At 39.1% G+C, this 15,303-nt stretch overlaps 1 protein-coding gene across 1 annotated transcript; it reads left to right on the top strand.

The window, feature by feature from the left end:
* The first annotated feature begins 8,892 nt into the window (after nt 1-8,892).
* Nucleotides 8,893-9,986, top strand: LOC100699564 (olfactory receptor 5F1-like). Its single transcript, XM_013271395.3, has one exon. The coding sequence runs from the start codon at nt 9,045-9,047 to the stop codon at nt 9,984-9,986; it is 942 nt and encodes a 313-aa protein (XP_013126849.2). The 5' UTR covers nt 8,893-9,044.
* Nucleotides 9,987-15,303: the final 5,317 nt, after the last annotated feature.

Below are 15,303 nucleotides of genomic sequence, written 5' to 3'. Positions count from 1 at the left end.
CCGAGCTCTTTCACACATCCAAACAATTAACCAAGTGTATATGCTTATGTGTTTTTGAACTGAGAGAAAAAGACACTCAACCTCTCATACCATCACTCATGCATTTCTTGAATTAAAAGCACTTTCAAACTTTAGCACATCCTACTTTTCATCACACAAGAAATATATTTCACACTCCTTTATTCCATACACACGTTTAAAGGTTCTAACCTCTTTAGTCATTCAGTAATCGTCTCACACACTGCCTTTTCTTTCAAACTCCCCCCTTTTCACTTACTCAGACAAATCACGCAGAGTCACTCAAATCAAATACTGGCAGCATTCACGCAGTTAAAATCACACAAAATACGCTTTCATACGAGTATTTTGGACATGCCTTCCATGATCAGAAAGAGCAAGTCAAAAGAAAAAAGAAAAAGAAAACTGAAACCTCTCATCGTCTCACACCCCGCTTCTCCCCACACACACATAACTGAAAATAAAACACACCAACATTTATGGCTCACGAAATATACATCTATCAAAATTCAGTCATTTTCTAATCATTTTCTATACATCCACACTAATATATTCAAACTGTATTCATACTCTCATAATAAGCAAAACCAACCCCTTATATACAGGCATTTAGCAAAGCGCTCAGTCCTCTCGAAAACTGAAACCACCCTCTCTGCGCGTCTCCGCTGCTCATTTGCATTTACACACACCATCAGTGCACATCCGGCTGTGCATTACTGACACAGAGACTGATCCTACTCATAGATCTCATATTTTATATTACAGACGTCTTTAATTACAACTGCACAGATTTTAGGCCTCTTAAATCCTATGAAGTTTAGACAAATTTATCCATAACGGTCCGACCGATAAAGTCCCTGACTTTTTTGCGACCAATTTTAGCCAGTATTCCGTCCCTGACGGTGGCCCGATTGCTAATACCCTAACCAAATTTATCGTAGCCAAAAAGCGCAAATAGGAGACTCTAACTCCTAGCAATTTCGGAGGTTCCCAAGTTCTCCCCCGCTGTCGACGGTACTATCCCTGCTCTTCAGGGTAGGCCAAGGGTCAGCGTCCTGCCCAGGTGCAAGCGTTACCAAGGAGAAAAATGCGCTTCTTAAGGGTCCCAGACTCCTCGTCCTAAAGTAATTTTAGAATAATTTGAAACAACAATCTACACCCAAAACAGGATTAAGATTAAGGACAACCCTCAACAGTTTTGGAGATTCCCGAGTCCTCCTCGAATGTTGCCCGAAACTATCCCTAGTCGCCGCTAGGTGAAGGATAGATTTCTCTATCCAGCAGGGAGCGTCACCTCCGAGAAAGTTCTTAAGGGTTGCATAACCAATGGGACTTGAACCCACACAATGACCAAATTCCCTATCATTCTAAGAGTTCACTCAGCAGTCCAACTGCTTTAATTCTCTTTTCATTCCTTTATTCTCATTACTCAGTACTGTCACTTATACTTCCTTATCATTACTTCAACCGGTAAACTTCATGAAAACTTCACCAAAATTAAAAACAGACATTCACCAGTAATTTTCAGTGAGTAGACTTTAACTTGACATGTCCAATCTAGCACATTTTGGAAAATTCAACAGGTATGTGCCTTACCTTTGTTTAAGCCGGCTTGTCTCTCACTTCAGACCACTGACTCGTATCTGCCCATCCAATCACCACAGACCCTGGATCTCTCCATCTACACCAAAATTCCCCTCTCTCACCGGACGAGCCCCCAAATGTTAGGGTTCAATGTTGAGAGAAGAATCCATAAATAACCACAGATCCGGTCCAGCGTGGTATTAGACGGCATTTTAATGAATTACACATGTGTGAGTTCAACAACCCAATCAGTGTTGAACTGTCTTTATCATATTCAGACAACTGTTTTATGGGGTTAAGATAGTACAGCCCCCTTTCCTGTTACTAGGCAGATTTAAACAAAGCATACGTCAGCCTAAACCACAATGACTTTTAACATAGAACATCATCTTCGTGTCGACGGCTGATGCTTCCTGTCTCCATCCTCGCTGTCGCTTATCTCCTAGGACATCAGGTGCACTTCCTGTACAAAATGTCACTCATACAGGCACAACTTTGCAGTCTAAAACTCATTTAGTAGGTAAGAGTTTATATCTGTGTGTGTGTGCACGTGCAGGGGCGCGTGCATGCTGTGTACTGCGTACGTGTCTGGATGTGTATGTCTCGCCCTTAAATGCTCTCTTTGCTTTCAGTTTCACTTCTGCAAAAGCATGTAACTTCCTGTCCCTGCAGTCAGCTTCTCCCCCACTGAAGACTTCAGTGTAAGAATATAAAAACATTCGAAAACCTTTAAATTATAGATCCAACTCCACAGTTTGAAGTGGTTATAACAACCTGTAATAAACATGTTAATATTTGATTATGATAACCCCTGTAATACAAATTATAACATAATGCCAGCACTTCAATAAATGCTTGGATGAAATCATAATTAATGCAATGATAAAGATGATGGTTATGAACAGTAACCCTAAAATAATTCCTATAATTCTACAAGTAATAGCGAGTAAGGTGTCCCAGAGGAGGTGTATGTAAATAATTCCTTTGTCTTACTTTGGTGGTGGAAAACAGAAACGTTGAAGGAGAGGCGGCGGAGGTCAGGAAGGTGAGGCACAGGGAGCTTTCCGGAGAGCAAGGAGGTGAACCAGAATCCAAAAGATGAGTTAGTTCAGAGCCGTGGAGTAACAAAGTAGGTAACACATTTGAGAGAGAAAACATGAAACATGAGGCCTGGTTACAAACTTAGAGTTTTTGACAAACTGGCGAGGAAGAAATGTCAGCGAGGAGGTTAAATCGCCAGCCTAATTGCCTCAATCAGCTCCAGGTGGGTGATGGTCCAGCCCATGGGCGGACACCAGGAACCTTAGTCACCAAATGGAATCTTACAGCCACTCACCTCGACAATGACACCTCAGTTACTTTGACACAAAGGAATCTGCTGTGATGCTTACACTTCTGATGTCTCACAAGTGTCAGTACTGATAAATGATCAAAATTATAATATTTCTGACTGTCTAAGGCATAATTTCCCTGATTCAAATTGAAACAAATCGAATCGAAATGGTTGATCGAATCGAATCGGGACCTTGTGAATTGGAATCAAATCGATTTTAGAAATCAGGTGTTCTTCAATAGTTTGCATATATTGCACTAATTGAAATACAAGTTTCAGAGCTTCCTTTTGGTGTTTACATGTCTGAATAAAAAAGACTAAAACTAAACAGATTTCCATCCATTCACTTCTGCGGGGGGCGCTGGAGTGGAGCCTATCCCAGCTGTCATAAGTCGAGAGGCGGGGTACACCCTGGACAGGTAGCCAATCTGTTGCAGCATTTCCATTATATTATTTTACTTGATTTGATTTTGTAACCTTGGCCCAAAGTTACTGTTTTACACTGAAAACAAAAGTCTTAATGTCTTAAAGTCTGCGGTATAGTATCACTTCCTGTTCCTGCTCAAACACAGTGGTGTTTCTGAGTAGCTTTTCTGCTTAGCAATTTAATTTAAATCTTTTGATACATCCCTTTTTCATAGTATAATCTTAACGTGCTTCATCTGAATCACCCTTTCTGTGTGCTCACTGCCTAATTTATAGCCAAAGTATTCACTCACTGTCTCTGTACTGTTTCGCTAGCTTAGCTTAGCTCGTAGCCGACTCGTTAGCACCATGGCTACTTCACCTGTCCCTCCTGCACTTTCCTGCTCATTGTGTCAGATGTTTAGTTACTCCTCAGCCTCCTTTAGCAGTAATGATACCTGTAACAAATGTAGCATATTTGCAGCTCTGGAGGCCAGGATTACTGAATTGGAGACTCGGCTTCGCACCCTTCATTCACCCGTAGCTAGCCAGGCCCCTGTAGCTGGTGCAGCCAAAGATAGCGTAGGCCCCGCTAGCTGTTCCCCGGCAGACCCCAAGCAGCTGGGAAAGAGGGCGGCTGGGTGACGGTGAGGAGGAAGCATAGTCTTAAACTGAAGCCCCAGGTACACCACCAACCTGTTCATGTGTCTAACCGTTTTTCCCCACTCGGCGACACACCCGCCAGGGGTCAAACTCTGGTAATTGGTGATTCTGTTCTCAGACATGTGAAGCTAGAGACACCGACAACCATAGTCAATTGCCTTCCAGGGGCCAGAGCAGGCGACATTGAAATAAATTTAAAACTGCTGGCTAAGGGTAAACGTAAATACAGTAAGATCATAATTCACGTCGGCAGTAATGACACCCGGTTACGCCAATCGGAGGTCACTAAAATCAATATTGAATCGGTGTGTAACTTTGCCAAAACAATGTCGGACTCTGTAGTTTTCTCTGGTCCCCTCCCCAATCAGACCAGGAGTGACATGTTTAGCCGCATGTTCTCCTTAAATTGCTGGCTGTCTGAGTGGTGTCCCAGAAACGATGTGGGCTTCATAGATAATTGGCAAACCTTCTGGAGGAAACCTGGTCTTGTTAGGAGAGACGGCATCCATCCCACTTTGGATGGAGCAGCTCTCATTTCTAGAAATATGGACCAATTTATTAAACTCCCCAAAATATGACTATCCAGAGTTGGGACCAGGAAGCAGAGTTGCAGTCTTACACGCCTCTCTGCAGCTTCTCTCCTCCTGCTACCCCCCCAAAAACCCATCTCCATTGAGACTGTGTCAGCTCCCAAAATGACAAAAAACAAACCAAAAACCAGCAACAAACAACTTAAACATAGAAAATCACAAAGAAAGAACAATACAGAATCCACATCTGAACCAAAGAGTAAAACAATGAAATGTGGATTATTAAATATTAGGTCTCTCTCCTCCAAGTCTCTGTTAGTACATGACTTAATAATTGATCAACAAATCGATTTACTCTGCCTTACAGAAACCTGGTTGCAGCAGGATGATTATGTTAGTTTAAATGAATCAACACCCCCGAGTCATTCTAACTACCAGAAACCTCGAAGCACAGGCCGAGGGGGCGATGTGGCAGCAATTTTCACACCAGCCTATTAATTAACGAAAGACCAAGACAGACTTTTAATTCATTTGAAAGCCTGATGCTTAGCCTTGTCCACCCCAGCTGTAAAACTCAGAAACCAGTCTTACTTGTTATCATCTATCGTCCACCTGGGCCTTACACAGAGTTTCTCTCTGATTTCTCAGACTTTTTATCTGATTTAGTGCTCAGCTCAGATAAAATAATTATTGTGGGTGATTTTAACATCCATGTAGATGCTAAAAATGACAGCCTCAACATCGCATTTAATCTGTTATTAGATTCAATTGGCTTCTCTCAAAATGTAAAAGAACCCACCCACCACTTTAATCACACTCTAGATCTCATTTTAACATATGGCATAGAAACTGAACATTTAACAGTGTTTCCTGAAAACCCTCTGCTGTCTGATCATTTCCTGATAACATTTACATTTACAATGGAGAGTAGACTTTATCAAAGTAGATGTCTTTCTGAAAGTGCTGTAACTAAGTTTAAGAATATAATCCACCCACTGTTATCATCTTCAATGCCCTGTACCAACATAGAGCAGAGCAGCTATCTGAACGCTACTCCAACAGAGGTTGATTATCTTGTTAATAATTTTACCTTCTCACTACGTACGACTCTGGATACTGTAGCTCCTGTGAAAACTAAAGCCTCAAATCCGAAGTACCTGACTCCGTGGTATAATTCTCAAACACGTAGCCTAAAGCAGATAACCCGTAAGCTGGAGAGGAAATGGCGTGTCACAAATTTAGAGGATCATCATTTAGCCTGGAGAAATAGTTTGCTGCTTTATAAGAAAGCCCTCCGCAAAGCCAGAACATCTTACTATTCGTCACTGATTGAAGAAAATAAGAACAACCCCAGGTTTCTCTTCAGCACTGTAGCCAGGCTGACAAAAAGTCAGAGCTCTACTGAGCCAACAATCCCTTTAACGTTAACTAGTAATGACTTCATGAACTTCTTCACAAATAAAATTTTTATCATTAGAGAAAAAATTACCAATAATCATCCCACAGATGTAATATTATCTACAGCTACTTTTAGTACCATCGATGTTAAGTTAGACTCTTTTTCTCCAATTGATCTTTCTGAGTTAACTTCAATAATTAATTCCTCCAAACCATCAACGTGTCTTTTAGACCCCATTCCTACAAAACTGCTCAAAGAAGTCCTGCCATTAATTAATTCTTCGATCTTAAGTATGATCAACCTATCTCTAATAATCGGCTATGTACCACAGGCCTTCAAGCTGGCTGTAGTTAAACCTTTACTCAAAAAGCCATCTCTAGACCCAGCTGTCTTAGCTAATTATAGGCCAATCTCCAACCTTCCTTTTATATCAAAAATCCTTGAAAGAGTAGTTGTCAAACAGCTAACAGATCATCTGCAGAGGAATGGCTTATTTGAAGAGTTTCAGTCAGGTTTCAGAGCTCATCACAGCACAGAAACAGCTTTAGTGAAGGTTACAAATGATCTTCTTATGGCCTCTGACAGTGGACTCATCTCTGTGCTTGTCCTGCTAGACCTTAGTGCTGCGTTTGATACTGTTGATCATAATATCCTATTAGAGCGATATAGGTAGGTATTACAGGTACTGCGCTGCAGTGGTTTGTATCATATCTATCTAATAGACTCCAATTTGTTCAAGTAAATGGAGAGTCCTCTTCACACACTAAGGTCAATTATGGTGTTCCACAGGGTTCAGTGCTAGGACCAATTCTATTTACATTATACATGCTTCCCCTAGGCAGCATCATTAGAAGACATAGCATAAATTTTCACTGCTATGCAGATGACACGCAGCTCTATCTATCCATGAAGCCAGGTAACACACACCAATTAGTTAAACTGCAGGAATGTCTTAAAGGCATAAAGTCCTGGATGGCCGCTAACTTTCTGCTTCTTAATTCAGATAAAACTGAGGTTATTGTACTCGGCCCTGAAAATCTTAGAAATATGGTATCTAAGCAGATTCTTACTCTGGATGGCATTACCTTGGCCTCCAGTAACACTGTGAGGAACCTTGGAGTCATTTTTGACCAGGACATGTCCTTTAACGCACATATTAAACAAATATGTAAGACTGCTTTCTTCCATTTGCGCAACATCTCTAAAATTAGAAATATCCTGTCTCAGAGTGATGCTGAAAAACTAGTTCATGCCTTCATTACTTCCAGGCTGGACTACTGTAATTCTTTATTATCAGGATGTCCTAAAAACTCCCTGAAAAGTCTTCAGCTAATCCAAAATGCTGCAGCAAGAGTCCTGACAGGGACTAGAAAGAGAGAGCATATTTCTCCTGTTTTGGCTTCCCTTCATTGGCTTCCTGTTAAATCCAGAATTGAATTCAAAATCCTGCTCCTCACATACAAGGTCTTAAATAATCAGGCCCCATCTTATCTTAATGACCTTGTGGTACCATATCACCCTATTAGAGCACTTCGCTCTCGCTCTGCAGGCCTACTTGTTGTTCCTAGAGTATTTAAAAGTAGAATGGGAGGCAGAGCCTTCAGTTTTCAGGCCCCTCTTCTGTGGAACCAGCTTCCAGTTTGGATTCGGGAGACAGACACTATCTCTACTTTCAAGATTAGGCTTAAAACTTTCCTTTTTGCTAAAGCATATAGTTAGGGCTGGACCAGGTCACCCTGAATCCTCCCTTAGTTATGCTGCAATAGACGTAGGCTGCCGGGGATTCCCATGATGCATTGAGTTTTTCCTTTCCAGCCACTCACTATGTGTTAACAGACCTCTCTGCATCGAATCATATCTGTTATTAATCTCTGTCTCTCTTCCACAGCATGTCTTTCATCCTGTTTTCCTTCTTCACCCCAACCGGTCGCAGCAGATGGCCGCCCCTCCCTGAGCCTGGTTCTGCCGGAGGTTTCTTCCTGTTAAAAGGGAGTTTTTCCTTCCCACTGTCGCCAAAGTGCTTGCTCATAGGGGGTCATATGATATGATTGTTGGGGTTTTCTCTGTATTTATTATTGTGCGATCTATTGTACAATATAAAGCGCCTTGAGGTGACTTTTGTTGTGATTTGGCGCTATATAAATAAAATTGAATTGAATTGAATTGAATCAATAGACAGACTGAATAAACTGTAACAACAAGCTTGATACCCCATACCCATGAATCACCCCCCAAAATTACTCGGGATGCTGCTGAAGCTCTTCTTGCAAGCTCTTCTTCTTAAACTAAATGCATTAACTTATCTTACTCCTCATCATTTGATCAGACTTGTTTGTAGTCATTTCCCAGACTCAGCAACTGCATAAAACACAAAAAACTGTTATTTTTAAAAGTAATTTTTTTTTAAAAAGTAATTCGACCTGGTGAAAGCACCACTTACATCATTCTAAACACCTTTTCAGGGTTAAACATTATAAAGAGGCCTGGTTGTTAGGGTAAAAAACATTCTCATTTACGAAATATGTTTCACTGGATTCTTTTCTTTTACAATGTAAAAAGAAAAGCAAGACTCAATATAACACAGCTGTATTATGTATTTATGAGGGAAGGAAAGAATGCGTTGCTTATCAAATGTATAATAACCTTAATCACTGTGTTCTCTTTTGCACTGAAAATTAAGGTCTTGTTGCATCTATAGAGAACTCAAATAGATTGTAACAACAAGCTTGAAACCCATGAATCACCCCCCAAAATTCCTCAGTGTGCTGCTGAAGCTCTTCTTGCAAGCTCTTCTTCTTAAACTAAATGTATTAATTTATCTTACTGCTCATCATTTGTTCAAACCTGTTTGTAGTCATTTCCCAGATCTCAATAGTTACATAAAATACAAAGAACTTAATTTTTAACTCAACTCAAGGAGTGAAAGCACCACTTACATCATACTAACTACGTAATTGTTGCTGACAAGAAGAGTATATAGACCTCTGGTGACATACTTTGTCAGTTAGACAGTATACAGATAGACTTCATTTCACCCTGACTTTAACTTGTGAAAATGTCATTTGCACTCAGTTTGGAATGACATCTAGTAAGGTAAACTACAAATGTTGTTATGGATAATGTTTCAGTAATTACTGTTTTTACTCTTTCAGGTTTAAGTGATATTGCAAACTACAGGGTCATTCTCTTTGTTCTCACTTTACTGTGTTACTGTGTGATTTGGCTGGTAAATTTGACAATAATTGTGACAGTCATTGTGGATAAAAGTCTTCATGAACCCATGTACATCTTCCTCTGCAATCTGTGTGTCAATGGACTCTATGGAACAGCTGCATTTTATCCCAAGTTTCTCTACGATCTTCTATCCACCACTCATGTCATCTCTTATGCTGGATGCCTTTTACAGGGTTTTGCATTGCACTCCACAATTTCTGCTGACTTCTCTCTTCTAGCTCTCATGGCCTATGACAGATACGTGGCTATATGTCGACCCCTTGTGTACCACTCTCTGATGACTAAACAAAGAGTTTGTATCTTTGTATTTTTTGCTTGGTTTTTTCCCATTTTTCTTCTCTTCTTGAGCACGATAACAACAGCAGTGTTGAGGTTATGTGGCTCACACATACCAAGAATCTACTGTATAAACTGGTTAATTAATAATCTAGCTTGCTCTGCCTCTGTAGCTAGAATTGTTATTCCCGCTTTTAATTACACCTTTTATATCGGCCATATCCTTTTTGTTTTCTGGACTTATGTATATCTGATCAAAACATGTCAGTCGTCGAAAGAAAACTGGAACAAATTCATGCAGACATGTGTACCACATTTATTCTCTTTAATAGTTGTTGCTGTGTCTTTTTTGTTTGATATGTTATATGTGCGATTTGGTTCAAAAGAATTTCCACAAAGTTTTGAGAATTTTATGGCAATGGAAATTCTCCTCATCCCACCAATTATTAATCCCCTCATGTATGGATTTAAATTAACAAAAATAAGAAACAGAGTTTTGAATTTTATATGTGGTAAAAGTTCAGCTTTGAGACTAAAATCATAACTGTTTCTGCACAGAGGAAACTTTTTTATATACATGTATATATGTAATTTAAGAGAAATGTTTATATTTCTAGGCTCAAGATAGAAGAAGTGTTATGTAACTTGGAACACAATAAAATAAAATTTACAATAATAATTTGTTTGTTTCATAGTTTAAATGAAAGTCTAACTTTAACTAAGTTTCTTAGTTAAAATCAGACAACTATTTTCATACCTGTAGCCTTTCACACATCTATGCTATGCATTATATTTGGTGTCTTATATTTATCAAGAGTTTATTTCGTTTTATCTTTTAAGATCTGAATCTCTGTGAGTTATAAAGAAGAACATGAGCACACAAGGCTAGATGCCTGATAGCTAGATGCCCACCAACTGTCACAGCAGTGTCAAAACTGTTTTACCAGTGGATTTATAGTTTTTTATATCTTTTTCATTAGCTTGCATATATTGCATGAATTAATTACATATATTAAACTACAACCACTTAAGATCATATAGACATTGCAGTCTCCATAAGCATATGCATCAGATCGTTCTTCTGGATTTTAAACATTTAATAACAATAAAGGAGTGAAACTACGCACATTTTCTACACAATTTTTATGTATTTAAGTCTGTCAACACACACAGTCTCCCTACGACCCCTAAGTCCAAAACAAAATGCTTCTGGCCCAGTTCGATAAACGGGCCGTCATACAGTGGATGCAGTGGTGTACTGTGGGCATCGTGCCTGACAAAAACAAACTTAGCAATCTCTAAAGTCTTTGGGACAAAGGTGTCAGGCAGGCAATAGTGCACATGACCAGGAATGCGAAGCGAGTGTAATTGAGGGTGAGAAGGGATATTTTACTGTTATTTTATCATTACATCAGAATCATATAATAAGCATTGCATTAAAGCATTTATTGAAGCTATTGACATTCCATTAACGTTTGTATTACAGTGATTGTTATAACCTCATGTTAATCTTCTATTTACAGGTGTTGCTATAATCATATAATCTTTCATTACAGGTGTAACCATGATCATCTTTATACGTATTGCCGCTTGGTGCTTATTATGGAGTTGTGCTCATGTCAGTAAGGGTTAAAAGCTACAGTCAGCGGGATGTCTGGCTGATCTATTGAGGGAAGTGACGTAGAGCGTAGAAGGCCGCACATGCTTACAAGACACTTACATCATGTTATTTTATGATCCTTTATTTAGATATATCTTTTGTTAACCTTTAAGTAGTGTGTATTGGCAATAATTACTCATTAGTTCATTTATGTATCACCATCATTATTAATTGTTACTTCATTAGAGAATTTCTTTAGGCTGTCGGCCTTATGTTACAACTTGTATTACAGGTATTGTCATGATTCCATATTAACATTTTCTATTACAGATGCAGTGATGATTCTTTTGTATATACATGCATTGTATTTTTTGTGCTTGCCAATGAGGGGGGCTCGGTCAACTAGTGGAGGGTCGGAAACTTTGTTCGGCGCGAGGACTGAACAATCTATTGTGTTAAGGATCTTGAGCTATAGAAAGAACACGCTTACAAAACACATATATCATGTTATTCATCATTATCCTTTATTCATTTATATTCTTTTTATTAAGCTTTGAGTAGTGGCATTTGATTAGAACATTTATTCAACATATTACATGTATGGTTTCAGTTAGGTTATAGCACACATGCTGAGTTGGCCTCTGTCCTTATAGACAGAGTGAATGCTGAGGTCGAGGCACACACGCGCACACACACAAGCAGTAGTTAAACTCATGTAGAGGGGAGAGTTCAAACATTTAAATAATAGTTTGCAAGGCCTTGTAGCTGTTTGATTATGCTTGCAGGAGAGACTGTTTGTTCCAGGGGATAAGCAGAGTTAGAAGATTACTGGGAAGGATCTGGCCTCGGGAAGAAGAAGATGTTCTTTTAACGTGTTAAAAGTTGTCAACATTGATTGTATTGTACCTACTCTACGCATGAGGGGGCGTTCCAATACCCTGATTTTCATAAAAACTATTGTTGTGTGGTTTTCGGAGAGAGATCTGGTGCTGTCTGTGTACAGTGTCCCATCTCCCACACGTGTGCATTAAAATCATCGTTTGAATTGACCTGGCCGGACCAGTGTTGTTATTTTGGTTTTCCTCCTGTATCCATCCCCAATATTTTGAACTCGTGACAAGGGTTAAGAGACAGCACAGATGGATCGAAGCACGGGGGAGGGGCTCTCGAGCAAGAATTCACTGGGAACGCGGAGGAGCTGACCAAGAACCACTTCAGCTGGAGACACGCAATCCTCCTTAACTGCAGAGCGCAGCCCAAGCAAAATCCACGGGAGGCAGTCAACCCAGTTGTCATCCTTTAAGGAAGCACGAAGCGCAGCTTTAAGCGACCTGTGGAACCGCTCACACATCCCGTTGGCTTGCGGTTTGTATGCAGCAGTGCAATGGACCCTGACCCCGAGTCCATCAGCTATACAAGACCAGATGTCCACCATCTATTACAGCAGTGTCAAAACTAGTTAACCAGTGGATTTATAGTTTTATACATTTCTTATTAGTTTGCATATCTTGCCAAAAAAATTTAAAAAAAATATAAATTTGTTACATAATATTGACTACAACCACTCATATCATATAGATAACACTTTCTCAATAAGCATATGGATCAGAGTGTTCGTCTGGTTTTTCCACATTTAATAAAAAAAAAGGTGAACATTTTTTAAATGAATTTATTTTTTGATTTGCAAATACAAAAACAATTTTCAATTTTATTTAAAACATCTAAGTTTAATTTCTTTGATTAACTGAAATATTTTGTTGCAACTAGTTTACCTGTATTTACCTATAATACCCTTAGTCCAAAGTTGGTGTTTTACAGTGTGTAAACAGTATTCAAATGTACCCTGAGGTTGTTGGAAATTTCAGGCAGTGAGTCAGTTTTTACCGCTTCTTTTCAGGGTTAAAGTTTATACAGAGGCCAAGTTGTTAGAGTAAAATACATTTACAAAATGCATTTTACTGGATTCTTTTCTTTTGCAATCTAAAAAGAAAAGACTCAGTATAACACAACTATTATACCGCAGAAAAAACTGACGTATTATTATGTATATCATATATATATATATATATCTATACATATGTATATGATATATATAGATAGATCTATACGTGTGTGTGTGTGTATAGAGAGAGAGAGAGGTAACAATGTCAAAGTGTGGAGAGAGGAGAAGCTGAATTTTTTCTGAATTTAAACTAAAGGCATGCCATTTATTTAGGCAGAAAAACAAAACAGGGAAAAACATGGATCTGAAACTAAACAGAGCAATGCCTGAACTGGGGAAATACACCCAAAATCAGAACACTAGAAAAACCTTGGAACCTCGGGAAAAAACATGGAGGAATTACAAACACAATAACAACAGGTAAAGGAAGATAAAGGACTAAATACACAAAGGATAACGAGGGGATGGCAACTAGGATGGAAACACGGCTGGGGCTAATCTTACACACACACATCCACACATGAGACCAGGAGGAAAAACTGAATGCACTATATACAAGACAAGGAACTATCAAAATAAAACAGTAAAGATGAGAGAAAGACAGAAACTTGGACTAGATGCTGGAACCGGGTAAAAGCAGACATGAAAACTTAACTACACATGATACATGTAACACAGGAGGAGGGATAGGAATAAAACCTGGGAACAAGAAATCACTAAATACAAAAGAACTAAGGAAGCTAGAACTACAAGATACTAAACTAAGCATATAAACACAAAACCCGGAACACTAGAAAAACCTTGGAGTATCGGGGAAAACACGGAGGAAACACAGATGTGATGACAACAAGAAAAGGAAGACAAAGGATTAAATACACAGCTGGGGCTAATCAAACACAAGATCTTGAGGAAGCAAAACTGAACACGCTACAGTGGTCCCTTGCTATAACGCGGTTCACTTTTCGTGGCCTCACTGTTTCGTGATTTTTTTTGGGGGGGGGGTTACAGCGCATTGTGTTCTTCATCCTGCTCGGCTGTAGACCATTGTCAATCAACCTCCTCCGTGCCGTGTCTCCTGTACAGTCCAGAATGTGTTCAGCTTGTCAAATTTACATAAATCTTCAATTGCTAACAGTGTGACTCTGAAGTGCTGCACTGTATTTTTGTAAGTTTTCTCCCCAACAAACACAACAGAACGTTTTGCACTGTCAAAGTCACCTGCGGTAGCACCCAAAAGGCAGAGGAAGATGCTAACCATTGCACAAAAAGTTGGACTTCTAGACATGCTAAAGGAAGGTAGACGTTACCGTATTTTTCGGACCATAAGGCACACCAGATTATGAGGTGCATTAAGCGAAACAAAACAGTCAGATAAGTCAAACTTTACTCAACTCATTCTTCTTGCTTCCTCCACTTCCGTGCCATTGATTCATTAATGTTGAATTCTCTGGCAGCTGCTCTATTCTCATGTTCTGAACCTGAAAACAGGCTTTGATCTTTGGTTTCATTCTATAATACTGGGCTTATTTTTCTACGAAGGTTTGAACTTTGAGGGTGTTTAAACATAAGAGTGAAAGTGTGAAAATGTTAATGCCTGTCTAATAAAACTGTATAAAGTGTGTAATGAGGAGTTTTACAGCCTTAAAACATCTATAATAATTGTAAAAAAAATAAAGTTGGATACGGATGTCACCTATCGCGGGCTATTTTTACAATGTAACTCCTGCGATAAACGAGGGACCACTGTATACACAAAACGAGGAACTATCAAAATAAAACAGAAAACATGAGACAAAGACTGAAACGTGGACTAGACGCTGTAACCAGTGAAGAGCAGACATGAAAACTTAACTAGACATGACACACTGAACACAGGAGGAGGCACAGGAATAAAATCTTGGAATAAAAAAAAAAAACACTAAATGCAAAAGAACTTAGGAAGCTAGAATTACAAGACACTAAACCATGGAAAACATGTTACCATGTTATTGTTTTACACTGAAAACAAAAGTCTTAATGTATCAATAGACAGATTGAATAAACTGTAACAACAAGCTTGATACCCCATACCCATGAATCACCCCCCAAAATTACTCGGGATGCTGCTGAAGCTCTTCTTGCAAGCTCTTCTTCTTAAACTAAATGCATTAACTTATCTTACTCCTCATCATTTGATCAGACTTGTTTGTAGTCATTTCCCAGACTCAGCAACTGCATAAAACACAAAGAACTGTTATTTTTAAAAGTAATTCTTTTTTTTTTTTTTTAAGTAATTCGACCTGGTGAAAGCACCACTTACATCATTCTAAACACCTTTTC

This window comes from Oreochromis niloticus, linkage group LG16 (genome assembly GCF_001858045.2).
Source record: "Oreochromis niloticus isolate F11D_XX linkage group LG16, O_niloticus_UMD_NMBU, whole genome shotgun sequence".
NCBI lineage: Eukaryota > Metazoa > Chordata > Actinopteri > Cichliformes > Cichlidae > Oreochromis > Oreochromis niloticus.
The sequence above is the reverse complement of the archived record's forward strand: the minus strand, read 5'-3'. Positions and strand labels throughout refer to the sequence as shown.

What these genes read in the sequence shown, in the direction of transcription:
- LOC100699564 (XM_013271395.3), top strand. Translation starts at nt 9,045, where the DNA reads ATGGATAATGTTTCAGTAATTACTGTTTTTACTCTTTCAGGTTTAAGT.